The sequence below is a fragment of the Nicotiana tomentosiformis genome, chromosome 8, assembly GCF_000390325.3.
Source record: "Nicotiana tomentosiformis chromosome 8, ASM39032v3, whole genome shotgun sequence".
Taxonomy (NCBI): domain Eukaryota; kingdom Viridiplantae; phylum Streptophyta; class Magnoliopsida; order Solanales; family Solanaceae; genus Nicotiana; species Nicotiana tomentosiformis.
The window spans coordinates 141,850,504-141,877,785 of record NC_090819.1 but is presented as its reverse complement, the minus strand read 5'-3'; the positions used below and the strand labels follow the sequence as shown (position 1 = coordinate 141,877,785).

The 27,282-nt window shown below is 39.0% G+C and overlaps 2 protein-coding genes across 3 annotated transcripts; one reads left to right on the top strand and one right to left on the bottom strand.

Annotated features, from left to right (window-relative positions):
* The first annotated feature begins 5,159 nt into the window (after window positions 1–5,159).
* On the top strand, window positions 5,160–6,076 carry LOC138898254 (uncharacterized). Its single transcript, XM_070184307.1, has 2 exons — window positions 5,160–5,603; window positions 6,071–6,076. Exons 1-2 carry the CDS (start codon window positions 5,160–5,162, stop codon window positions 6,074–6,076), a joined length of 450 nt encoding a protein of 149 aa, XP_070040408.1.
* Window positions 6,077–24,790: 18,714 nt separating this feature from the next.
* LOC104097725 (F-box/kelch-repeat protein At3g23880-like) lies at window positions 24,791–27,282 on the bottom strand. Of its 2 annotated transcripts, none has more exons than XM_009604339.4 (2): window positions 25,834–27,282; window positions 24,791–25,310 (listed from the first exon to the last, which is right to left on the bottom strand). In XM_009604339.4, exon 1 carries the CDS (start codon window positions 27,160–27,162, stop codon window positions 25,837–25,839), a length of 1,326 nt encoding a protein of 441 aa, XP_009602634.1. In that variant the 5' UTR covers window positions 27,163–27,282; the 3' UTR covers window positions 24,791–25,310; window positions 25,834–25,836. The 2 variants fall into 2 exon arrangements, with proteins under 2 accessions (XP_009602634.1, XP_009602635.1); XM_009604340.4 differs by having other exon boundaries at window positions 24,791–25,304.

Here is a 27,282-nt window from a genome sequence, read left to right as displayed (position 1 = left end):
CCCGCGGTCCCGGGCCTGGACCGGCCCACTTGCCAGCCTTACTGCAGACCTACCGGGCATGCCACCCGACAGAGATATTGACTTTGGTATTGACTTGGTGCCAGGCACTCAGCCCATTTCTATTCCTCCGTACTGTATGGCACCGACTGAGTTGAAGGAGCAGCTTCAGGAACTCCTAAAGAAGGGGTTTATTAGGCCTAGTGTGTTATCTTGGGGTGCACCTGTTCTATTTATGAAGAAGAAGGATGGTACTATGAGAATGTGCATTGATTATAGGCAGTTGAACAAGGTCACTATCAAGAACAAGTATCCTTTACCGCGCATTGATGACCTATTTGACCAGCTTCATGGAGCGAGGGTGTTCTCCAAGATTGACTTGAGGTCACTACTAGAAATTGGACCTATCGCAACAATTAGTTTGCAACGGTTTTGAAAACTGTTGCAATAGACACCCAATTGTAACGGTTATTTGCAACGGTTGTACAACCGTTGATATAGACATTCTGTCGTAACAGTTTCTGGCAACGGTTGTTAAAGCGCTGCCATAGATGGTCTATCGTCACGCTTATTTGCTACGGTTAAATAATTAAAGCATAAATTCCTCTACCGCAATGGTTTTCACCATTTTTCTTTTTCCCTTTCTTTTCCTTTAATTAGTTTTTTCTCATCCACTGTCCATACCAAAAATTCGACCCCCATCTCCTAGTTTGTTCTCTCTCTCGCGACTTTGCTTCCGCTTCTTCGTCATAGATGCTAAGAGATACTTTCAAGTCCAACACTCAATATGCCATGGGGGAACTACAATACTGAGAATCGCTTCCTAATGACCATCAAGAGATTGCATATTTGTACCAGCTCTAGCTTTGGCATCAACCCTCTCTTAAATTCGAATAGTTTGTCGCTTTCTCCATTTTCAGGTCCTTTTTTCTTGTCCTATTCTTTTCCAACTAGTTCAATTAAGTATTTTTTAGGGCTTTCTGTTTTTCGTTTATGTTCTTATAATCTAGGGCTTTTTCGGATTCATTTGGTTTGGTGATAGACCGATTGGGGCTAGGGTTAAGATTTTGATTTTACGCTTGGTATCGCGAGGGTAAGAGGGTGATTTTTAGGTGGAGTTAGATTTTTTGGTTACTGTAGTAGATTTCTAGGGCTTTTTGCTCTATCTCCATCATTAATTTTATTTTTAGGAATTTTGTAGAAGATTTTGTTTATTTGATAGTTTAACTTTCTTTTATTATTAACTTTGTGTTATCCCCTAATTTTGGGCATAAGTGTATTTTCTGGGCTTTAAAGGAATTTATTGTGGGCAGAATACTCAATTTTGTAGTTGAAGAGCCTGTATTCTCCTGATATTAATCATATGTGATATTTTTGCACATACGTTTGAAGGATTCTCCTATTAGACAAACCTTTACCACTTGTAACCAATGTTATACCTGCTAAAAAATCAAAACCCAAAAATTAGATAAGAAGAAAAATACTGGACGTTAAAAGAGCTAAATATCTATTACTAATATCATTGAGTATAATTCTCTTTTTTTTTCCAACTCCAATCCATAGTTCAGGACCTATTAATATCTTAGACTGAAACATAATTATTTCATTCTTATTTGGTGCGATGTTCCTGTAAATAGATAGGAAATTAGAGTCTCCTGTGTAGCCTAGAATGCTGAAATAAAAGAGTTACTCTGACCAATCATTAAAACAATTATTACAGAACTGCAATTAACAAACTTGCATAGAAGCTTGCACTGATTGCTATATCAAATTTTTGTTATCCCTTTTCTTAGCTATTTACATTGTGATTTTACTTTTTTGTTCTCTTTATTTTCTTCTTCGGATTTTCTATTGGAATAAATTACTATATTGGCATAAAGTTATTTGATACTTGTTAGTACTATGCTTAAAGTGTTCTCTTGAAATTTAATACTGAAATATTCAACTTGGTTTACCATTATAATATTGTATACCATGGAATTGTAATTTGCTGATAGCGTCCTTATTATTTTTCTTTATGCTTATATCATCTTGCTATATAACTATCCTTAAGCATGGCTACTTTAATTTGGCTTGCTTTACCTTGTTTGAGTGTTGAAATTCCTCCTTTTTGATAAAGAAAAGAGTAAATCATAAATTACACTTGTCTTGGAAGGATCTGAGAATAGATGTCAGTTGGTGTTTGTTTGTTCATCTAGGAGGTAATGATTGTACACACTTAGTTGAGACTATCGAGCAAAAAGTATAAGATAATTTTGTGTGTGCTGATAGTTGTGACCCTTGATTTAAGTTCATTATTTAAGTAAGTTCATCATTTGGCTAAGTATCCTCCGTTAAATTTTATTTGTTAGCTAAATATTTCTTGTCAAACGACAAGAAGATTGAAACATGACATTTGGTTCATTGTTATTACATTTTAATAGCCCTCTCTTAATTCTCTGAGTGCATTTGTGGATACAAAAAAATAAAATAGTTACCGAAAAGCTTCCCTTTCTCCAAATCTTTTCTAAGCTAAGTTACTTAAAACGACTGGATAGCTTTCACTTTAATATAATTATTGAAAGGTTGGGCTATGATTTTACTTATAGTTTTTTATGTGTCTGTGACTCTTCTGCCTAATGTCACTAGAAATTTCTAATTTAATCACTATATTTCCATTTTGTTAGGTTTGCAATTGGATTTATCTCCTTGGAACAACTTATTTTATTGTGATATATATAACTTCTTGAATGTATATCCATTTGTTTATCTTCTTGTCCTTTTATCATTGTTTCTTTTTTTTTTTACTTACACATGCTTGAAAACAGAGATAGTAACCATTGTACAATGGAACTTTTCAGCCGTCAAACATCTATGAAAGTGATAAAATTAGCTAAATCATAGTCTTGATTTACATCTTGATGTATTTGGTTCTATTTCTATGTTCCTTTATGTCAACTTCTACTACCAAATATTTCTTCTAAGCTAAAATAATACAATGTTCATCTCTGTTTTGGACTTTACCTAAAATCCTTAATATTCTTCTTTATTATGGTTGACTTAGGAAAGAGTAGCTGATATATTTACAGTGGCATTTTCAAATTCTCCAAGCCTTTTCTTTTGGTGCATGGCTTAGTAGACATATTCTTCTTGGCTTTTGGTGTACATGTATCATTCTAAAGAGATATACATGAACATTAACAGATATGTTTCTCATTATGTATGTTCTCTTTATCAATTAGTTTTTTTATTTTCAAAAGGGTGTGAGTGAAAAAACTTATTCTCTGTTTGTCGAATTAAACTTCAACTACTATCATTAATATACTTTTTTGCTTTTTCTTGCCAACTATAAATAGTGATAGTCATATACTCTGTTACTCTTAAATACGTGTTTGGATGTATTGGATACTATATTTTCTCTAATCTACCAAATGTGATATACATATATAAGTACTTGCCTTTTTGAGTGCCATATTTTTCTCTTTCAACGGATATTGATATATTTGGTTGGTTAGTAGGTTTATGTGTGATGTATAATTTCGGTTTGGTACTATCACTTAGTAACAAAACCTCGTTAAAAGCTACATTTCTAGTTTCATCCCTTAGAGGTATTTGAACCGACTTAACTCTATTTCTCAATATAGTAGTTTAGATATTTATGGAATGAATTGGTGTAGTGATTCTTTTCCAACACGAGAACCCAGAGATAGGGTGATAATATCTTCCTCACTAGTAAATGATAGTTTTAATTTTATGCAGAATTTATGTTAACATAGTGTTTAAATTTTTTATATTTTATTATATTTGGTGTGCTTACAACATCAATTAATTGATGGATCCTAAAAATATTTGGCATGTAATGTTTCCTTTGAAGAGCTGAAAGAAGTAAAAGTTTTTGGCTTAATATTAATTGTGAATATATTCTTCTGTGAAACTTTTACTAAATTATTTATTTATAATCTTTTGTAGGTGAAGCAAGTAAAGGTAGACAGTAACAATGAAGAACTTGATAGTATTGGTTGATCGTTGCTAGAGTTTCAGATGTTCGAAGAATCATTTATTTGGTAGAACTTATTGAAAACTTATGTATGCCAACCCTTGAATTAAAAAACAATATTGTCTATTTTATTTTTATATATGGATAATACAAGTTAGATATTTTGGATGATGAAGAGTTTCATTTGTGATTATGCAAATCTCAGTGTATTATTAAGGTGTTGCAGTAGGTTCCAGAAACCGTTTTAATAGCATTAATAATTTGTTGCAGTAGTCTTAATAAACCGTTGCAATAGCTCGTCTTAACTGTTGTAATATATCATCTAAATCATTACTTTAGCATAAACACCATTGCAATAGCATCAACAACCGTTGCAATAGCATCAACCACTGTTGCAACAAATAGTATTTCAACGGGTTCTACACCGATCCATTAGACGAAATAACCGTTGCAATATATAAGCCTATGGTAACAGTCTAAAACCGTTGCAATAGAAGTCATATTGCAACGGTTTCAGAACTGTTACAATAAACCGTTGCAACAGACCTATTGGTACGCGATCTAGTGGAACGGTGCTCAAATCGTTGCAAGAGACCTATTGCAACGGATTTGCAACCGTTGCAAATAGCTCTATTTTCTATTAGTGGGTCTGGGTATCACCAGTTGAAGATTCGGGACTCGGATATTCTTAAGACAACTTTCAGGACCTGTTATGGTCATTATGAGTTCCTTGTGATGTCTTTTGGGCTGACCAACGCCCTTGTCCGTCTGTCTGAGGGTGAAATATTGTACTTAACTCCACCTAAGTTCCCAACTCTCATTGCACGACTCTCCAAAACTGTGATGTAAACTGCGTGCCTCAAGTCCTGGTACATCTTCGTGGCACCCGGATGAATGGAATACCGCGAACTGTGGGCCTCCTCAAGAATCAACTCACGTAGCGCACCCACATTGGGCACACAAATCCCTACATCCTCATTACCCCATCATCCCCAATAGTTACATCTCTGGCATCACCATGCTAAACCCTACCCTTGAGAATAAGCAAATGGGGATCATTATACTGGAGCACTCTGATGTGATCAAATAAGGAAGACTGAGAAACCACACAAGCTAGACCCCGACTAGGCTCTGAAATATCTAATCTCACGAACCGATTGGCCAAAGCCTAAACATCAATTGCAAGATGTCTCTCTTCAACGGGAAGAGCACTATTCAGATATTGAAAGATATGCTATGTGCGTGTGTCATTGATTTTGGGGGTTCATGGGACCAATTTCTGCCACTCGCAGAGTTTGCTTACAACAACAGTTATCAGTCGAGCATCCAAATGGCCCTGTATGTGGCTTTGTATGGAAAGCGGTATAGATCTCTGGTGGGTTGGTTTGAGACCGGTGAGGCTAGGCTTTTGGGCACAAACTTGGTTCAAGATGCATTGGACAAGGTCAAATTGATTCAGGAGCGGCTTCGCATGACGCAGCCTAGACAAAAGAGATATGTTGACAGGAAGCTCCGTGATGTGTCTTACATGGTTGGGGAGAAGGTTTTGCTGAAGGTTTCGCCCATGAAGGGTGTTATGAGGTTCGGGAAGAAGGGAAAGTTGAGCCCTCGGTTCATTGGGCCTTTTGAGGTACTTCAGAGGATTCGGGAGGTGGATTACAAGCTTGCCTTGCCACCTAGCTTGTCGAGTGTGAATCCATTATTTCATGTTTCTATGCTCCGGAAGTACATCGGCGATCTGTCTCATGTTTTGGATTTCAGCACGGTTCAGTTGGATGGTGATTTGACTTATGATGTGGAGCTGATGGCTATTTTGGGCCGGTAGGTTCGGAAGTTGAGGTCAAAGGATATGCTTCAGTAAAGATGTAGTGGAGAGGTCAGCCGGTTGAGGAAGCTACTTGGTAGACCAAGCGGGAGATGCGGAGCAGATATTCACACCTATTTGAGACTCCAGGTATGTTTCTAGACCCGTTCGAGGATGAAAGTTTATTTATAAGGGGGAGGATGTAACGATCCGGACGGTTGTTTTGAGAGTTGTAGCCCTGTTCTCCCTTTTCTGCTCATTTTTGTACTTCACTGTTACTTTATGACTTATAGGGTTAGTTGGTTCGGGTCCAAAGAGAATTCAGAGTAAATTGAGATACTTAGTCTCTTAATTGAAAGCTTAAAACATCTGTAGGTCGACCAGATGTTGATTTACATGTAAATAACATCGGATTAGAATTTTGATGGTTCCGTTAGCTCCGTTGGGTGATTCTGGACTTAGGAGCGTGTCCAGATTGTGATTTGGAAGTGGGGAGTAGAATTAGGCTTGAAATGGCGAAAGTTAGAATTTTGGAAAGTTTGACCGGGAGTCGACCTTTTGATATTGGGGTCGGATTCCGATTTCGAAAGTTTGAGTAGGTTCGTGGTATCATTTATGACTTATGTGCAAAATTTGAGGTCAATTGGACATGATTTGATAGGTTTCGGCGTCGTTTGTAGAATTTGGAAATTTCAAAGTTCATTAGGCTTGAATCCGTATGTAATTTGTGCTTTTGATGTTGTTTGAGGTGAATTGAGGATTCAACTAAGTTCATATTGGGTTATAAGACTTGTTGGTGTGTTTGGTTGAGGTTCCGGGGGCCTCGGGTTGATTTCGGGTGGTTAACGGACTTGGAGTTGATTTGAGGAACAACTGAAGTTTTTGCTGTTGCTGGTGTAACTGCACCTGCGGAGTGGGCACCATAGGTGCTAGCTCGTAGAAGTAAGAAGGGGTTTGCAAATTCAGTTAAGGAGGAGGCTGGCAGAAGTCGTAGGTGCGATGTCCTTTTCACACCTGCGTGTCCGCAGATACGCGTAGAGGATCGCAAAAGCAAAAATGGCTGGGAGCCACTGGTCCGCAGAAGCGGAAGGCTTGCGCAGAAGCGCACCTGCAGAAGCAGGATTTGGACCGCAGAAGCAGTTGGTCGCCTTAAGTGAGTTTCCGCAGAAGCGGATGATGGACCGCATAAGCGGTGCCGCATAAGCGGCTAAATGTCCGCAGGTGCGAAAAGCCATAGCAGAACATATAAATACGAGGTTTTGAGATGTTTTTCACCATTTCTAACATTTTGAGCTCGGAACTTAGAGATTTTGAGATGGCGTTTCAAGGGGAATTCTTGAGGTAAGATCCTTGTGTCCATTGTTCTTCAATGATTACATTTCCCCACTGCATTTACACCTTGTTGGTGAGTGTTTGAGATGAAATTTAAGGGTTTGAGGCTAGGGATTTGGAGAGTTAAGTTTTGGGTTTTGAATGACCATTTGAGGTCGGATTTTGATAAATTTGGTATGGTTAGACTCGTGAGTGAATGGGCTTTTAGGTTTCGTGAATTTGTCAAATTTCGATACGTGTGCCGGGGGGGTTGATTCGATTTTGGAATTTGGCTATAGTTTAGTACTTTTCTTGTGGAATTGAACTCTTTTTTGCCTATATTTATTGTATTGTACTACTTGTGGCTAGATTCGGGACATTTGGAGACCGATTTGAGAGGCAAAGGCATTTTGGAGTAGAGTTTTGCCCGGATTGAGGTAAGTAACACTTTCAAACTTGGTTCTGAGGGTGAAATATTGTACTTAACTCCACCTAAGTTCCCAACTCTCATTGCACGACTCTCCAAAACTGTGATGTAAACTGCGTGCCTCAAGTCCTGGTACATCTTCGTGGCACCCGGATGAATGGAATACCGCGAACTGTGGGCCTCCTCAAGAATCAACTCACGTAGCGCACCCACATTGGGCACACAAATCCCTACATCCTCATTACCCCATCATCCCCAATAGTTACATCTCTGGCATCACCATGCTAAACCCTACCCTTGAGAATAAGCAAATGGGGATCATTATACTGGAGCACTCTGATGTGATCAAATAAGGAAGACTGAGAAACCACACAAGCTAGACCCCGACTAGGCTCTGAAATATCTAATCTCACGAACCGATTGGCCAAAGCCTAAACATCAATTGCAAGATGTCTCTCTTCAACGGGAAGAGCACTATTCAGATATTGAAAGATATGCTATGTGCGTGTGTCATTGATTTTGGGGGTTCATGGGACCAATTTCTGCCACTCGCAGAGTTTGCTTACAACAACAGTTATCAGTCGAGCATCCAAATGGCCCTGTATGTGGCTTTGTATGGAAAGCGGTATAGATCTCTGGTGGGTTGGTTTGAGACCGGTGAGGCTAGGCTTTTGGGCACAAACTTGGTTCAAGATGCATTGGACAAGGTCAAATTGATTCAGGAGCGGCTTCGCATGACGCAGCCTAGACAAAAGAGATATGTTGACAGGAAGCTCCGTGATGTGTCTTACATGGTTGGGGAGAAGGTTTTGCTGAAGGTTTCGCCCATGAAGGGTGTTATGAGGTTCGGGAAGAAGGGAAAGTTGAGCCCTCGGTTCATTGGGCCTTTTGAGGTACTTCAGAGGATTCGGGAGGTGGATTACAAGCTTGCCTTGCCACCTAGCTTGTCGAGTGTGAATCCATTATTTCATGTTTCTATGCTCCGGAAGTACATCGGCGATCTGTCTCATGTTTTGGATTTCAGCACGGTTCAGTTGGATGGTGATTTGACTTATGATGTGGAGCTGATGGCTATTTTGGGCCGGTAGGTTCGGAAGTTGAGGTCAAAGGATATGCTTCAGTAAAGATGTAGTGGAGAGGTCAGCCGGTTGAGGAAGCTACTTGGTAGACCAAGCGGGAGATGCGGAGCAGATATTCACACCTATTTGAGACTCCAGGTATGTTTCTAGACCCGTTCGAGGATGAAAGTTTATTTATAAGGGGGAGGATGTAACGATCCGGACGGTTGTTTTGAGAGTTGTAGCCCTGTTCTCCCTTTTCTGCTCATTTTTGTACTTCACTGTTACTTTATGACTTATAGGGTTAGTTGGTTCGGGTCCAAAGAGAATTCAGAGTAAATTGAGATACTTAGTCTCTTAATTGAAAGCTTAAAACATCTGTAGGTCGACCAGATGTTGATTTACATGTAAATAACATCGGATTAGAATTTTGATGGTTCCGTTAGCTCCGTTGGGTGATTCTGGACTTAGGAGCGTGTCCAGATTGTGATTTGGAAGTGGGGAGTAGAATTAGGCTTGAAATGGCGAAAGTTAGAATTTTGGAAAGTTTGACCGGGAGTCGACCTTTTGATATTGGGGTCGGATTCCGATTTCGAAAGTTTGAGTAGGTTCGTGGTATCATTTATGACTTATGTGCAAAATTTGAGGTCAATTGGACATGATTTGATAGGTTTCGGCGTCGTTTGTAGAATTTGGAAATTTCAAAGTTCATTAGGCTTGAATCCGTATGTAATTTGTGCTTTTGATGTTGTTTGAGGTGAATTGAGGATTCAACTAAGTTCATATTGGGTTATAAGACTTGTTGGTGTGTTTGGTTGAGGTTCCGGGGGCCTCGGGTTGATTTCGGGTGGTTAACGGACTTGGAGTTGATTTGAGGAACAACTGAAGTTTTTGCTGTTGCTGGTGTAACTGCACCTGCGGAGTGGGCACCATAGGTGCTAGCTCGTAGAAGTAAGAAGGGGTTTGCAAATTCAGTTAAGGAGGAGGCTGGCAGAAGTCGTAGGTGCGATGTCCTTTTCACACCTGCGTGTCCGCAGATACGCGTAGAGGATCGCAAAAGCAAAAATGGCTGGGAGCCACTGGTCCGCAGAAGCGGAAGGCTTGCGCAGAAGCGCACCTGCAGAAGCAGGATTTGGACCGCAGAAGCAGTTGGTCGCCTTAAGTGAGTTTCCGCAGAAGCGGATGATGGACCGCATAAGCGGTGCCGCATAAGCGGCTAAATGTCCGCAGGTGCGAAAAGCCATAGCAGAACATATAAATACGAGGTTTTGAGATGTTTTTCACCATTTCTAACATTTTGAGCTCGGAACTTAGAGATTTTGAGATGGCGTTTCAAGGGGAATTCTTGAGGTAAGATCCTTGTGTCCATTGTTCTTCAATGATTACATTTCCCCACTGCATTTACACCTTGTTGGTGAGTGTTTGAGATGAAATTTAAGGGTTTGAGGCTAGGGATTTGGAGAGTTAAGTTTTGGGTTTTGAATGACCATTTGAGGTCGGATTTTGATAAATTTGGTATGGTTAGACTCGTGAGTGAATGGGCTTTTAGGTTTCGTGAATTTGTCAAATTTCGATACGTGTGCCGGGGGGGTTGATTCGATTTTGGAATTTGGCTATAGTTTAGTACTTTTCTTGTGGAATTGAACTCTTTTTTGCCTATATTTATTGTATTGTACTACTTGTGGCTAGATTCGGGACATTTGGAGACCGATTTGAGAGGCAAAGGCATTTTGGAGTAGAGTTTTGCCCGGATTGAGGTAAGTAACACTTTCAAACTTGGTTCTGAGGGTTTGAAACCCCGAATTTTATGTTATGTGGTTTATATTGAGGTGACACACATGCCAAGTGACGGGCGTGCGGGTGTGCACCGTGAGAATTGTGACCTGGTTGATTCCATGGCACCGTATAGCGATTCTATATTGTTGATATCCGTGTTTTCATCATGTGATAAAGTAATTGAGCTGTCAATCATGCTAGATATCATATTTAGGCTTAGTGCCGGTACTGCTGGGACCCATAGTGGTCGTTTCTTGCTGTCACCTTAGCGATTTCATTGATATTACGTACTCAGTCATATTCATTCATTTCATATCATATCTCAGTCTCATTTGTTATTTATTGATACATCATATCATTGTTTTGGGCTAGTTTTCATGACATTGTGAGCCCGTGAGTGAGACTAGAGAGATTGGTGACTGAGTGAGGCCTAGACCCTGATTATGAGTGACATGTATGGGATCGGGTTGCACGCCACAGCGATTATACTGATTTTATGATAGCGCTTGGGCTATAGGATCCCCTCCGGAGTCTGTACACACCCTCAGTGAGCGCGATTGATATTATTGAGGGATGAATTTTCCCTGGACATGGATCTTGTCCGAAGCATTTGATACCTGGAGATGGATCTTCTTCACGGGTCGGATTGGCCTTCCTCAGTATTGGGTGACTGATAGTCAGTGATATATATATTCCGGGATGAATATTCCGTGGGCCGTATAGGTCATATATAGTACCGAGCAGTTGAGCATTTAAGGGCGTGAGCACATGAGGCTTTAGCATAGTGCATCACATATAACATGTGCATTGGCATGTAAAAGTAGAAGAGTTATATTCTTCACACTGTCCAGACTTTATCTACTTTACTGTTTTGAACTATCTATTTAACTTGAAAGCATGCCTACATTTCTGCACATTTATTTCTATTTTTAACTGTTCCGGTTGAATTCGTCACTACCTTTCAGTCCAAAGGTTGGACTTGTTACTTACTGAGTTGGTTGTACTCACGTTACTCCCTACACCTCGCGTACTTACTTAGTTGGTTGTACTCATGTTGAGTTGTGGCTTGCCTAGTTCCATGATAGGCACCATCACGACGGTTAGATTTTGGGTCGTGACAACTGCCAAGTGACGTGCATCACGATCCATAGATGAACCTCCGGAATGAGAAGATATTGTAAGATTAACACATGAGAATGTACAATTTCCATTAACAATCAAATATTTTTGCACAAGAATTCACGTATGTGAAATTTAAGTCTCTTTCTATTTTCTCTAGCAATTTATAAAATAATTCTAATACTTTAATTAAATAAATGATACAATTATCACAAGTAATTCATGATTTGAGTCCTAAACTACCCGGACATAGCAATATTAGTAGCTACGCACGGACTCTCGTCACCTCGTGCGTACGTAGCCCCCATAATTAGCAACAATTATTAATTTAAAATACCTATGAGGTAAATTCCCTCTTACAAGGTTAGACAAGAGGCTTTCCTTGTCCTAAAGTACACTTCCTGATCACAACGTCGCGTTTAAGTCCTAATTCGATGCCGAAAAATCCGAAACTATCCAAATGTTATATAAAATAATTAATACATGCTCAATAATTTGAAATTTGACTATTAAATTAATTACCCAAGCCAAAAATGTTAAAATTTCTAAAATTCACCCCGGGCCCATGTGCCCGGCTTCCGGAAATTTTCGGAGGAAATCATTACCCATAATCTCAAAAACTCAAATCTATAACTTTCATCTCATTCCATAACCATTTGCATTGTTAGAATCTCATTTTTCACAAAACCTAGGTTTTTCACCTAAACCCTTGATTTCCATGATTTACAGGTTATAATCTATCCATAATCTATGTATTTAGCTCAAAGTGTGTAGAATTAATTTACCTTCAAGTTGCTAGTTGAAATCCCCTCTCAAAAAGCTCCAAAATCGCCCAAGAATGGAGAGAAATGGGCCAAAATGATTGTTTTCCCGTTCTTTAAGCGTTCTGCCAAAAAACCCATTCGCTTTTGCGGCTCCGCATCTGCGGAAAAGACCTCGCAGATGCGGCTCTCCCCCTTATCCGGCTCTCCCGCTTCTGCGGTCAGCGTCTCGCACCTACGAGACCGCTTTTACGGTCCATGTGTCGCACCTGCGCCCATCGCCCGCTCCTGCGTTGCCCTCTTCGCACATGCGCCTTCGCAGGTGCGCCCAAATGTTCTGCACATGCGATTGCTGGCCAACCTCCTCTCCTTCACACCTGTGACTCGTGGCTCGCACCTGCGGCTGCCCCAGCACAGGTGCGGTTACACCAGAAGCTGGAAGCTTCAGCTGTTCTTCCCAAGTCCAAACTTGGTCCGAGCCTCGTCCGGTTAACACCCGAGGCCCCTGTTGCCCCGCCCGAACCTACCAACAAGTTTGAAATTGAAATCATAAAACGGACTCGCCCGAACCCACAGAACGTGTAAAACAATATCAAAACTAAGAATCATACCTCAAACCAAATTGATTCAACTTAGAATTTTCAAATTCTTCAAACTTACTCCCGAAACATGCTTAAACTACTCGGAATGACACAAAATTTTGCGTGAAAGTCTTAAATCACCATACGCAGCTATTCCCAGGCTCGGAAACTGTCAAATACCGATTTCGGGGTCGTTTTTTTAAAAAGTTGACCGAAGTCAAACTTGCCCTTTTTAAAGCAAACTAAGGAACCAAGTGCTCCGATTTCAACCCGAACACTTCCAAATCCCGAACCAACCATCCCCGCAAGTTATAAATTAGTAAAAACACATATGAGGAGTCTTATTTAGGGGAACGGGGTTCTAAAAGTCAAAACGACCGATTGGGTCGTTACATTCTCTCCCACTTAAATATACGTTCATCCTCGAACGTGCTAAGAACTGCTCCGGAGTTTGCTGAAATTATTATTTAACACATTGAGCACCTATCTTTGCTACCACAACCTAGTTGAGCACATTAGCTCGAGAAAATCTGAAGATCCTCCCCTTTGTTTAGGCAAATAAGCCTTAAAGCCAAATTTCAACATCCGAAATTTTCTACTAGGCCTGCTTCTAAACCGTTTCAATCACTACACGATGTACCATTGTATACTCTCACTGAATTCACACCATGCACTGTATTATTCTCATGACCACAATAACATCCTCTGACAATAATAGCCGAAATTCTATGAATATGATGCTCACAACACACCTCATGACACATATAAGTTCGACTCCAACTCTTACAGTACTTCCATGACGGAAGAGATGTGTAGAAATTCATAACCACTTGCCGAGTCGACAAAACATTGAGTCTCTCCTCCTAACAGGAACCATTACCTCATTATGAACCAAATAACGATATTTTATCTTTAATATGCCTCATAAAAATCCAATCGCACGGATCCCAGGTCCAAAAATCTCGCCTCACCCAGTACAAGTCGTTCTGGTAATAAGCCACCACAATCACTACCAAAAGTCTCATATAATGCCACCATGTGACAACAAGCCACAAACTCGAATGTGATACATAAGGAAAAACGAACTCTGGAAAGAACTACTCAACCCACGTAACAAATTAGACAACCGAAAAAGTGCTATGAACCTTCCTCAGATCATGAGAAATAAGACATGCAAGAATAGATATGGGGAACCATACTCAACATCATATTGTTGCGGTGTGCACCCCAATCCATACATGATACCGTTACAGTGTGCAACCCGATCCAAACAACATACCTGTTGCGGCGTGCCACCCGATCCACACATGGCAATAAATAGGGAAGTACCCATCAAGCCAAAATGCTTATACCTACGAAGTACCCGAATGTCAACCACAAGCACGCCAAGTGTACAATACCATCAGATAGTTCCATACGTTACCAAACTCAAGAATGACTAAGGTGAAATAAATGACATGCATCTCGAGAGCCATCCTGCTCATATAACACCGCAAACTATACGTGATCTCAATACGAGTGCGAATAATCAAACCGCCTCATAACCCACATGGCACAATAGAGACCACACGGAAGAGCCGACAACAGAAATAACATCCAAGGCCCGAAGACCTCTATGAAAACAATGTTATGCTGAAATGAACACATCCAGCCTGATATAGAACCCACATTCATATTTAGATCCATACACGGACCTCAAGCCGATTTTGATCATACCGCACTGGGCTAATAACCTTTCAAGGATCCACAATAACCCTTTTTCCCATGACACACAAGAACAACCGTCAAATCCGAAATAAACTTCCACATTCCAAAGCCAAATAAATCGAGCGCCCTTCAGGCATAAATTCTCATATTAGAGATAGTACCACAATCTCTATACCTGGTTTTAAATCTTTGATCAATTAAGTGACTACATGTCACACTTATACAATCTCCCCGTGGGGTACGCTCCCATGACCTTCCGCACCAGGTAGCAAAGTCTACACATCCAGACCACCAATCATACAGTGTTGTAAAGCGAATCGAAAGTACGCAAATCAGTACACAAAGCCTCTTACACATGACACCGATCTCAGTGACGCTAAAGACAATACCAGCTTACTCTAAACATCTGAATCCTTCCTTACTCGTCCGAGATCGTGACCTCCCTATCAACACCGAACTGCAACCTTGATCCTCAACTTTCAAATTTCATGCCGCTCACCGCACATATCTCACCAACACGCGAAAACTCAAGAATTTCATCATAACTCCTAAACCACTAATAGGATACACACTTCATCATATAGAAACCTTTCACTTTACTCGTTTCAGGAGAACATTGCAATATGTGACTGAATTCCCATAATCGTAGAAAAATAGAAACCTCAAGTAGTGGTTTAAACCACCATAACTCTTCCAGGATCCATTTTTCACATAAAAGGCCATAATAATCGAATGCCTCTATGTAAAATCAATTACGACGGCCGCCAAGCCTCGCACGTACTGCCACAAATCACATGTATAACTTAACACGCTGAAGGAACTGATCACTGCCGCCATCAGGCTAATTCAACCATTGCTAACCGATCCGACTTCTTTTAGTTTACTCCGAACTTGCCTTCGGAATAATAATAGCTCCGTTCAAAATATAACAAACCCAAACTGCACTCATCCTGAGTGACCCTATTTCACGAGACCATGTTTCCTCAAAACACGCAAACTAACTCATACCCTCCTTGTGCGCACATTGGCATCTTCAACTGGTACACCCATTCCGATAATTCCTTTACAAATTCGAAGGTATTTTATCCAATTTCTCCAATGATACACCGTAGATCAAAAATAACATAGAACACCCCAAGCCTCTTTCATAATCCACTGCAAAAGCTGGATACTTAACCATACCACAGACTCGAAGTCCTTAGGCACCGCACTTTAATTTTGAATCCACTAAGACCGTTGTTGAGAGTCACCCACTCTGACTTGTTCCCAAATATGATCAAACTCCAACGCTCTGCTAGCATGTGAACGCCCTCTCAAAGAAGCACTCGGCTGAATCAGCTTTCTTGTACATCACATCTACACGAAGCATAAATCCGGAGTCTTCCCAAAGCCTGAACATGAATCGATAAGGCCAATTGTAGCACACGTTCCTCAAATCCTTGGCTCAAATCACCACTGATGTTCTCTTTCCTTAGTCGTAATAACCCACCAATATGCCGATAATCAGAAACCTCACAAGTACACAATCATGTAATCCAATCGTAGATGGTGGGGCTCTTCCACTTAGCTTGAAGCTACAATTTCATAATCCTGGAACCTACCAAGATTCCTTCTTCTTTATTGACATGACCTCGCACAATCGACCCGCCAAATTCCTCGAAATCTTCATGTTAACCATTTCATGAACACTCTGAATCACTAGCCGCATTTACATGCTCAACCTCTTACCGGATAGCCAGTAAAATTCTACGTAGAAGCTTCGTCAACACCACGCAAGCGCTGACCAGCTCACAGGAGATATCCCACCTATGGAAATTCCATGCTGACATCCTCCAACCATGTCGCACCGAGTACAATTACCACGAAACCAATAAAACATCCTGAACCCGTGCTCGTTCACCAGCTGTACAGGTCCGTTCACTCCTCATGGACATCAACTAAAGGTGCGACAATACATTCCAATCCAAAATCATGTTGTATCCTGCTTCATATTAAGCAACTCATTTCTGTCGCATCCAATCTCCCGCCGTATAATAGCCAATATTCCAAATTTAAGTCTGTAGACCCAGTCACTGTCCACCATAATTCCGAAATCACTCTAAACTTTTCTCAAGGCGTATAGTCATTCTACCACAGAACCCATATGCTACTCTGCCACTATCCCACTTTGGTCAAACTCACTTCTTTAAGCAACTACTCGACTCATGTTTCTCACACTTGGCCTTCTAGAAGTTTAACCACCGTGAGACACCTCCCACATGTCCTTACTCATCCTTCGCTGCCCAGTTGTTGCCTTAAATTAATATCTATCTTTGTAGCACTTGAACCAATCGATCACTACCAACTTTAAACCTTTCTGAGGATTATCTTTCTCGAGCCATCAATACTAGAAACACCGCTTCGATCCTGAACCACTGCACACCGCGATCTGTAACAACCGTTTCCACGACATTATTTCACAATACCCTGCCCCAAAGGCGAATTGAAGAAGACCACAACACCGACGAGCTTAACACATTCCATCAAGGACGTCGTCACCACATCACAGATGAAGATTCCACCATGCTCGAAAATACTAAGTCTCGTTACCGCCATCGACCCAAACCTGAGCATTTGTAGTCTGATTGCATGTCCTCCACCAGAAATAAAATACTGAATCTCTGAATCGTGTACTGAGTAAAGCCTCCTTTCAAGTCATTCACTGCCCCGACGCATAGACAAGCATCCTACCATTACATGAACATTGTGCGATAGCAACGCATGAATCGTCATAGCAATCAATTCCAAATCTCAAACCTTAGGTAATACTGATACTGAGCTGAAACGACAGAGCGGCCTTCCGCAAGGCGACGACAATAACCAAATCAAATACACATGGAGAAACATCCTACACCACATTTGTAGTACCATTAAACTTCCTCGATTCCCAATTTATAATAAGCGCTTCATGTTGTAAAAGATTGAATAGGAAGGAAACAAAGGCATAAGACTCAAAGGAATCGAATCGCACGATGAGGAATCAAGAAGGGAAGCGCTCCTAACAGCCCTGTAGCCTCTCGAAGATAAGTACAGACGTCTTTGTACCGATCCGTAAGACTCTACTAGACTTGCTCATGACTCGTGAGACCTAAGTGAACCTAGTGCTCTGATACCATGTTGTCACGACCCAAAATTCATTAAAGGTCGTGATGGCGCCTAACACCGATGTCAGGCAAGACAACCATAATTAATTAACTTAATTACCCATTTTAGTATTTTTGAAATAAAAAATTCTTCAATTAAATCGTAAAGATAGAACTCATAGAGTAAGTGATAAATATTTTAGCAACTAAATTACTAAACAACCCATAACCACTCCCAAAATCCGGAGTCACAAGTGCATGAGCATTTACTAGGGAGTAAAATAAAATACAGCATCCGTCCAGAATATAAATTAGACAGGAAAATATAAATAACTCTGAAGGAGACTGTGTTGGCCGCGGATCGTAATATAGGATGCAGCTCACCTAAGTCCCCGCATTTTATTTTAACCACACCTTTGCGCCCACAAGGCCGCTAGACATATTTGTACCTGCACAAAAAAATGTGCAGCAAGTGTAGCATGAGTATGTAAACAACGTGTACCCAGTAAGTATCAAGTCTAATCTCAAAGAGGTAATGACGAGAGGTCGACTTTGACACTCACTATGGATCAATAATATTACAATAGAATATATTAAATTAAACATGATTTTTAGATGAACAACAATAATTTTCTTAACAAGCAGAAATAATTAATTCCTTATATTTCAATAATTTTCAATTTATCAATTAACTTCACAAGCAGCAATTAAAATATCAAGGTATCATGTAATTATTATTATCAGGCACAATTTCTGTCGTGTTCGTACGGTCCGATCCAGAGTGTAGTGTACACTACCGAGGGACATGCGGTGCGATCCATAGATGCATCTATACTGCCGAGGCATTCGGCCCGCTCCACAAGAAAGGAGGACATTTTCTTATGAACCTCCGAAATGAGAATGTGTGTGTATATATATATATATATATATATATATATATATATATATATATATATATACATTCTTGAGATTTAACGCAGGAGAATGTACAAATTTCTACAACAGTTAAATATTCTGAACAAAATTTTAAGTATGTGAGATTTCAATCTTTTACCATTTTCTCTAACAATTTGCAACATAATTCTATTGCTTTAATTAAATAAGGATACAATCATCACAAGTAATTCATGATTTGAGTCCTAAACTGGACTTTAGCAATATTAGTAGTTACGCATGGACTCTCGTCATCTCGTGCGTATGTAGGCCCCCACAATTACCAATAATTATTAATTTAAATCACCTATGGGGTAAATTCCCTCTTACAAGGTTAGGCAAGAGACTTATCTTGTCTCAAAGCCCACTTCCAATCACGATGTCGTGAAAAAAATCCCAATTTGATGCCGAAAATCCGAAATTATCCAAATGTTATATAAAATAATTAATACATGCTCAATAATTCAAAATTAGACTATTAAATTAATTACCCAACCCAAAATGGTAAAATTTTTAAAATTTACCCCCGGGCCCACGTGCCCGGATTCCGGATATATTCAGAGAAAATCGTTACCCATAACCTCAATAACTCAAATATACCATTTCCATCCAATTCCATAGCCATTTTCGTGGTTAAAATCCAAAAATACCAATTTCTAGATTTTTCTTCAAAATCCCAAATTTCTACAAATTTTTAAGTCTAAATCCATATATAATCCAAGTATTTAACTTGCAATAGGTGAGAATCACTTACCTTGACATAGATGATGAAAATCCCTCCTTGAAGCTCTCCAAACTCGCCCCAACCAAGTGAAAAATAAGAGAAGAAGAGCCAAATCCCGCTCTTAAAAACGATTCTGCCCAGCGATTGTTCGCACCTGCGGTGCCTTGGCCGCATCTGTGGTCCTGCACCTGCGGAAAAATCCTCGCAGGTGCGCACTTCCCTTACCTGGCCAAGCTCCGCATCTGCGGACAAAAGGGACCGCTTTTGCGAGTCCATCCGCTCCTGCGACCACTGCTCTCGCACCTGCGGTCTCGCAGGTGCGCCAAAACTTCCGCACCTGCGGTGGCTAGGATGCCCTCACTCTTTCGCTTCTACGGCTCATAGCTCGCACCTGCGGCTGCCTATGCGCAGATGCGGTTGCAGCAGAAGCCTGGTGCAATAGCTGCTCTTCAAAAATCCAACCTTGGTCTGAGCCTCGTCCGGTTAACACCCGAGGCTTCCGGGGCCCCGCCCGAACATACCAACAAGTTTGAAATCATAAAAGGGACTTGCCCGAACCCTCAGAATGTGTAAAACAACATCAAAACTAGGAATCACACCTCAAACCAAATTGATTCAACTTAGAATTTTCAAATTCTTCAAACTTACTCCGAACGCGCCGAAATATGCTTAAACTACTCGGAATGACACCAAATTTTGCGTAAAAGTCTTAAATCACCATACGGAGCTATTTCCAGGCTCGGAATTCCAAACGGACCTCAATAACTCAAAAACCTACTCCAAACCAAATTTAAAGAACCTTAAACTTTTAAATAATTAATTTTTCACTATTAAGCGCTGAAACGCTCCCGGGTTGTCCAAAATCAGATTCGAACATACGCCTACGTCCAATATCATCATACGAACCTATTGGAACCGTCAAATTCCGATTATGTGGTCGTTTTTAAAAAATGTTGATCGAAGTCAAACTTGCCCCTTTTAAAGCCAACTAAGGAACCAAGTGCTCCGATTTTAACTCGAACACTTTCAAATCCTGAACCAACCATCCCCGCAAGTCATAAATTAGTAAAAACACATACAAGAAGTCTTATTTAGAGGAACGAGGTTCTAAAAGTCAAAACGACCGGTTGGATCGTTATAGGGATGAACGAAGCACCAAAATACGACGTGATTAGAATGCCCACTAAAATTAGGTAATTTGTTAAAATGACGTCATGAATTGTGAGCATATCGTTTATTTCAATAAAAAAATATTTTTTATCGTTAAAGGCTAATGTAATAAAAGTAGCAACAATATTTGAACTTTAATCTTTAAATATACATGCTATCATTACCTTTATTTGTTTTGCAGTGATAATAGGCAAGAAAAAGAAAGTTATTTCCATTACTAACACAATCACGTGGTCCCTAATCCCATAGAAGCAAATGCAGAATGATTATCTGAAATGACTAGTCCTGGTTAGAGTATTTTACATCTTGATCTTTTTTTAATTATTATTTTAAAATATAACATCATTTATTATTTATTTCATAAAGAGAATTATTTTTTCATTATTAGCATATTACAAAAATTAAGCCCAACATTCATCTTCTTCACTCTATTTTTTAAAATCTGATGTATATGTGAATGCCACCTAAATTCAAGATGTATTGATTTATACGTCTTTTATACTTTGTATATCAAGTATCACTTTAATTCAAAATGTATTTTTATGTATATAATTTTTGTATATTTATTTGTGAAGTGCCATCTTATTTTAAGATGCATTTTTAATGTATACTTTAAATATATTTTATATGTCAAGTTCCATTTTAATTCAGGATGTATTTTTTTTGTATATTTATATGACATCTTAATTAAATTTAAGATATATATTTTTTATGTATATTTCACTTGTCTAAGTGTCATCTTAATTGAATATGTATTTTTTATGTATATTTTTTGTATATTTTATATGTGTTAATTCAATAGTTTTTTTTATATACGTTTTGTATACATTAACGCATATTATTATCGAAGTAAGATCTTTATGTTAAGAATGGAAGAAAGAAGGAAGAGAAAAACTTAAGAAAGATAATTAAAAAGAAAACTAATGGAACAAATTTATAAAATATATTGGTTTCGGCAGAAAATAAAATTAAGAAGATGAAGAAGAGGAAGGAAAGCTAATAGATAAAGAGAAAAAAGGCATGATTTTTGTACAAAGAATTATTGACTTTCCATTCAAATTGCTTATGTTTAGAGATTAATAATTAATATTCCTATTTTAATGGAACAGTGTGAAACAAATATAAATATTTTCCTGCCACAATTGTAATATTGGATTTCATGCTACGAATTTGTTATATTTCTTTTAAATTGTGACAGTTACGTAAAGTTCCCTGCTCGGGCCCAATCTCGGATGGTTCGACTTTATGTCTTTGCAAATTTAGATATGATTAATAAATCTATATTATATTAAAAGCACGAAGGTCCTTAGTGAAATATCGTTCGCCTTTTTCACCCTTTAAAAATAGGTTTCACACTAGACAAAATAGTCATTTAAATTATTTTCCTAATATTTAGGCTTTTCGAATTAATTTAAAGTTTGACTATTAAATCTTTCCTCATTTGAGTCAGGTAAAAAATCCTAATACTAAGTAGGAATTATATATAAGATTCTTTCCTTATTTAAATTACCTTTTTTTAAAAGAATTAGTAGTTGAGTTTTTCATATCTTCTAAAACAATAGTAATTAAATGACTTTAGAAGTCTTTTTTTTTCTTGCTAATACTTTAGAAGTCGTTATCCAAGTTTTGAGATTTTTTTCTGAACGAGAAACAAGACGCGTGGGCCTGTCAAAGAAATAAAAAATAAAAATAATAATAATAATAAAAATATATATATATAGGAAGGGGTTATGACTTATGGGATGATCTAACACAGTTCAGTCAGGGAAGTCAAATACCTTGGCTAATATTGGGGGATTTTAACTCAGTTTTGAGAGTGGAAGACAAAATAGGGGCAATCCTGTCACTTGGGCTGAAGTAATTGATTTTCAACAATGCATAGATGCTTGTGGATTAATTGAACTTCCTCATAAAGGGCAGCAGTACACATGGAATGACAAACATAGCGAGCAGAGAATTTTCTCCAAAATTGATTGGATGTTTATCAATGAAGCATGGTTAGATACTATGCCGTCATGTAAAGCTACATATTTAGTGATCATTGCCCTGCACAAGTGACTATAGATGAGACCAATAACAGGAGAAGGAAAGCCTTTCAATACTGTAATACCTGGGCACAACATCCACTATTCACAGAGAAAGTACGAGCAGTATGGGGCAACCAAATTGAGGGGTGCACAATGTTACAGGTGGTCAGGAAACTTAAAAGTTTTAAAGAGGAAATTGAAAGAGCTGAACATTGGAGAATAGAGTGAAACCTTGTGAGGGACTATTCAGGAATGGGCCAACTCTTACAGTGGATCAACAGATTGCACTGCTCCAACCTTACATAGCCAAAGATGTCAAGCAGGCTTTATACAGGATTGATAGTAACAAAAGTCCAGGTCCAGATGGGTATGAAAGTGGCTTTTTTAAAGCCGCATGGAACATAGTGGGTAAGGAGGTAATAGAGGCAGTTCTTGAATTCTTCAACAATGGGAAGCTGCTCAGGCAATTGAATGCTACCAATATTGCTCTTATTCCAAAAATTAATGAACCAGAGACTGCTAGCCAATACAGGCCTATCTCATGCTGTAATGTGTTATATAAATGCATATCCAAGCTTATCTGTAGTAGATTGAAGGTGGCCATTACTTCAACTGTGGCAAACAATCAATCAGCCTTTGTTCAGGGGAGGTCAATGGCACACAATGCCTTAATTTGCCATGATCTACTTAGACACTATAATAGACAAACCTCACCAAAATGTTTGATGAAAATCGACCTACATAAGGCATATGATATGGTGAGTTGGAAGTTTATTCAACAAGCCCTGAATGGATATGGATTCCCTGCTAAGTTCACTAAATTGATTATGACTTGTGTTACTTTTCCTATGTACACAATAAAAGTAAATGGTGAAGGGCATGGATTCGGGGGTGGGGGTGGGGGTGGGGGGAAGAGGCTTAAGGCAAGGAGACCCTATGTCTCCCTTGCTCTTTGTGCTTGTTATGGAATACTTATCTAGAATACTGAAGTGTATGGGAGAGCTACCTGATTTCCAATATCATCCTATGTGCAAACAGCTTAAGCTTACACATTTGATATTTGCAGATGACTTAATGATTTTCTGCAAAGGAAATGCACAATCAGTTTCTAGAGTTATGGAAGCTCTATCTCATTTTAGTAATGCCACAGGATTGAAGGCTAACATGGATAAGTCCAGCATATTCTTGGCAGGGTGGATGACAACATCAGGGAACAGTTAATTCATATCACTGGATTTACCTTAGGTACTTTCCCAATAAGGTACTTTGGGCTGCCCCTCTCTTCAAAGAAATGGAGTAAAATGGAATGCCATCAACTCATAGAAAAAATTACACACAGGATTACTACAGTCTACTCTAAGCAATTGTCCTATGCATGAAGGCTACAGGTGGTTAATGGTGTTCTATTCTCAATTCAGAGTTTCTGGGGGGCAACCTTTATACTCCCCCAAAGTGTCTTGAAGGAGGTGGATAGGAAATATAGAGAATACTTATGGGGTAGCACCAAGGAAAAGAGGAAAATTTCACTTGTGGCTTGGGAGAAAGTATGTTGTCCAAAGAAGTTGGGAGGGTTGAATATCAAAGGTAGTAGGAAGTGGAACAGTGCATCAGTAAGTAAACTATTATGGCAGTTGGCTAGCAAAAAGGACTCATTATGGGTGAAATGGGTACATGGCATATATATGAGGCATAACCAGGATATTTGGACTCATAAGCCTCCCGTTGATAGTAGTTGGTATTGGAAAAAGATCAACTCCATTAAAGTGGATATGCAAGGCTGGTACACGGAAGGGCAGTTCACTCCGACTCCTGGGGGAAACTATTCAATCACGAGTAGTTACATCTCTTTACTAGGTCAGCAGAATAGACTGAGAATTGCAGAACTAATGTGGAATTCTATCTCACAACCCAAGCATAGATTTGTTATATGGTTGGCAGTGCATGAGAGACTACTCACCAAGGCAAGGTTAAAGAAGTTGAACATTCCTGTGGATAATGGTAGTTGTTGTCTATGTGATGAGCTATGGGAGGAAACATCAACACATCTATTTGTGGATTGTGCTTGGACAAGAAGAATCAGAATTGCACTAACATAATGGACTGGAATTCCAATTCCAGTTGGTGAAGTGAAGCAGGTGTTGGGCAAGATAAAGAGTAAATATTGGAAGCAGCTACAGAAGGAAGTAGTAGCAGCCTTGTGGAGTGCCGGGATATACCATGCGTGGAGAGCTAGGAACTGGAAACTTTTTAGAGGAATTCTTTTTTTTGATGAAATAAGTTATGTTTCATTAACAAGAAGCACCAAGGGGATGCATAGGTTACAAAAATAGGGAAATATCAGCCCAATGACAAAAAATAAACTATTGTAAGGCTAAGGCGCTGATAAATTCCAAATAAGAGTCAGGGTTATATATAGGTGTAAAATTAACCCAACTAAAAAGATTAACTAAACATTTGGCCTTGAGTGCATGGTTGGCAACTGAAATGCCATCAAAACATCTTTGATTCCTTTCTGTCCATATGCACCACAAAATACAAGCAGGAATCATAAACCATATCCTTTTGATGGACTTCCCAACTCTCAAGGCATTCCAACTCAAGAAAGCCTCCCTGACATTGAATGGCATAGTCCAGTGCAGTCCACAAAGTGACAAAAACATGTTCCATATACTTGTTGCAACTTGGCAATGAAGAAACAAGCGATTAATTGTCTCTGGGTTGCAAAGGCACATGTAACATTTGTTAGGTAGTTGAAAATTCCTCCTGATGAGATTGTCCTGAGTTAAGCATGCTCCCTTTAAATTGATCCAGCTGAAACTTTTTAGAGGAATTATTGTGAATACTGACGTAGTAGTGACACAGATCAAGAATGAATTTGTAGAAAGAATAGAATTACTTAGAATGTCTAAAAGGGCTCAGCGATACAATAGGATACTACAGAAGTTTTTGTGTAATTAGCTGTTTATTGGAGGCCTACTACTTGCACTAACCTACCCGTCTAGAGGATGGTAGTATAGTTTAGGTGCTCTTTAGGTGTATTTGTTTTGTTGTTAATGGTAATATTTACATTTGTTACCAAAAAACAAATATGCTTTATCCTTGCAATGCATCTTGGTTATGTCAATGTTACTGTCAAAGTGAAAAAAGATTAATCCTTTGTTGACCAAAAAAGTAAAAGAATGAGAAGTTAGACTTGAAGAAAATATACATCTAGCAATTAGCAACCCAAAACTAGTCCGAAAGCAATATGGTTTAAAGATATCCTTCACATACACGTCTTGTTCTACATTTGAAATAAAAAAGAGAATTTAAAAAGCACTCGATAAGAAAGTACTCTTACAATTTATTTGTTACTCGATTGTTTTGATCTGAGCTTTTTCCGTTCTTTTGTTGCATTCTCTGTCCCTTCAGTAGAAAAAGGACAAACCAAGCTTTCAATGTAGATTTCCGTAAGAGAACAATCACCAGAGTTAGTAACATTTGTGTATCTGACTGAGTGATCTTTTGAATTGTATATCATGAAAGTTGATCCAAACACCACCAATATTTCACCTTTACTTGACATGAAAAAGGGTGGATACAGAGATTGACCTTTTGGATACTCGATGGTAAACATCTTTACCCAAGATTCTTTAACCCCATACTCCTTCATAACCCAAGCACCTAAATAAGATTCTTCATAATCACAAAAGACAGAAAGATCACTTCCCAACATTCCCACACACAATTCATTCTTTCCAACTAAGGGCTTCTCCAACTTTTCCCATTTCTCATTAGCTAAATCAAAAGAAATGATGTTCTTGCCCGTACGCACAACTGGACCAGAAGTAATAGTATCCCAATGAAGCTTCCCATTCACAAACAAACCCCAACCATCTAATTTCATTTTTTGAGAAGAGCCTGAAGCATTTAATATCTCCCCACAATAATCAACACTAGTCCAAGAATCACTCTTTAGACTATACATTTTGAACTCCACGTAATCTGAACCGCCATAATTATTAAAAATACCCACTACCTTATAATCATCATGGAACTCATCATATCCAAAACCATATACGGCATAGTTATTTTTCTTCAATCTAGGTTTAAACTCAGGCAATTTCTTGCATTTTCTAATTGTTGGATTCCATAGTAACGAATATTCTGAATAGTGGGCAAGCAAAATCAATCCATTGCAAGAACCCACAATACTGATATCTTTACTGGCATTTTTAATGGGATAAACCAAGTCAAAAGCCTCGTTAACAACAGAGTCACAAAATAAAGAACTAAGAGGGCAGTCTTTAAATTTCCAACCCGATCCACTAAGACCTAATTTAAGTATATGGTGGGTGTCTTCCTTGTTTTTATTAGCTGATAAACTGAGATGGATCTTGATAAATTCAGGGCTAGAGATTATAGCAACCCAAGATTTTGAAACAGACCTGAATTGCAAGAGGGATTTGACTGGAAGCCTTGAGAGGATTTCAGTGATGAGTTCTGGTGGAAGAACAGGGATTTTCAAGTTTGAATATTGCACTGAATTTGATGGATATTGAGCTCGTTTTGTGCGTTTTCTCCCCTTTGGGTGTTGATTGGAGGCTGAATTTGATGGCAATTGAGCACGTTTTGTGCATTTGCTCCGCTTTGAGTGTCGATTGGAAGCTTCGTCTCTCTCAGATTCCATTAGGGTTGCAGAAATTTGAGCTTTTTGTTTATGAGGAAGAAGGTTTCGACGATGTTTTGTGCAACTGACTGTGACAACCTGTTTTCGTTTCGGATAAACAGTGTTTTATAGAGCAGCTCG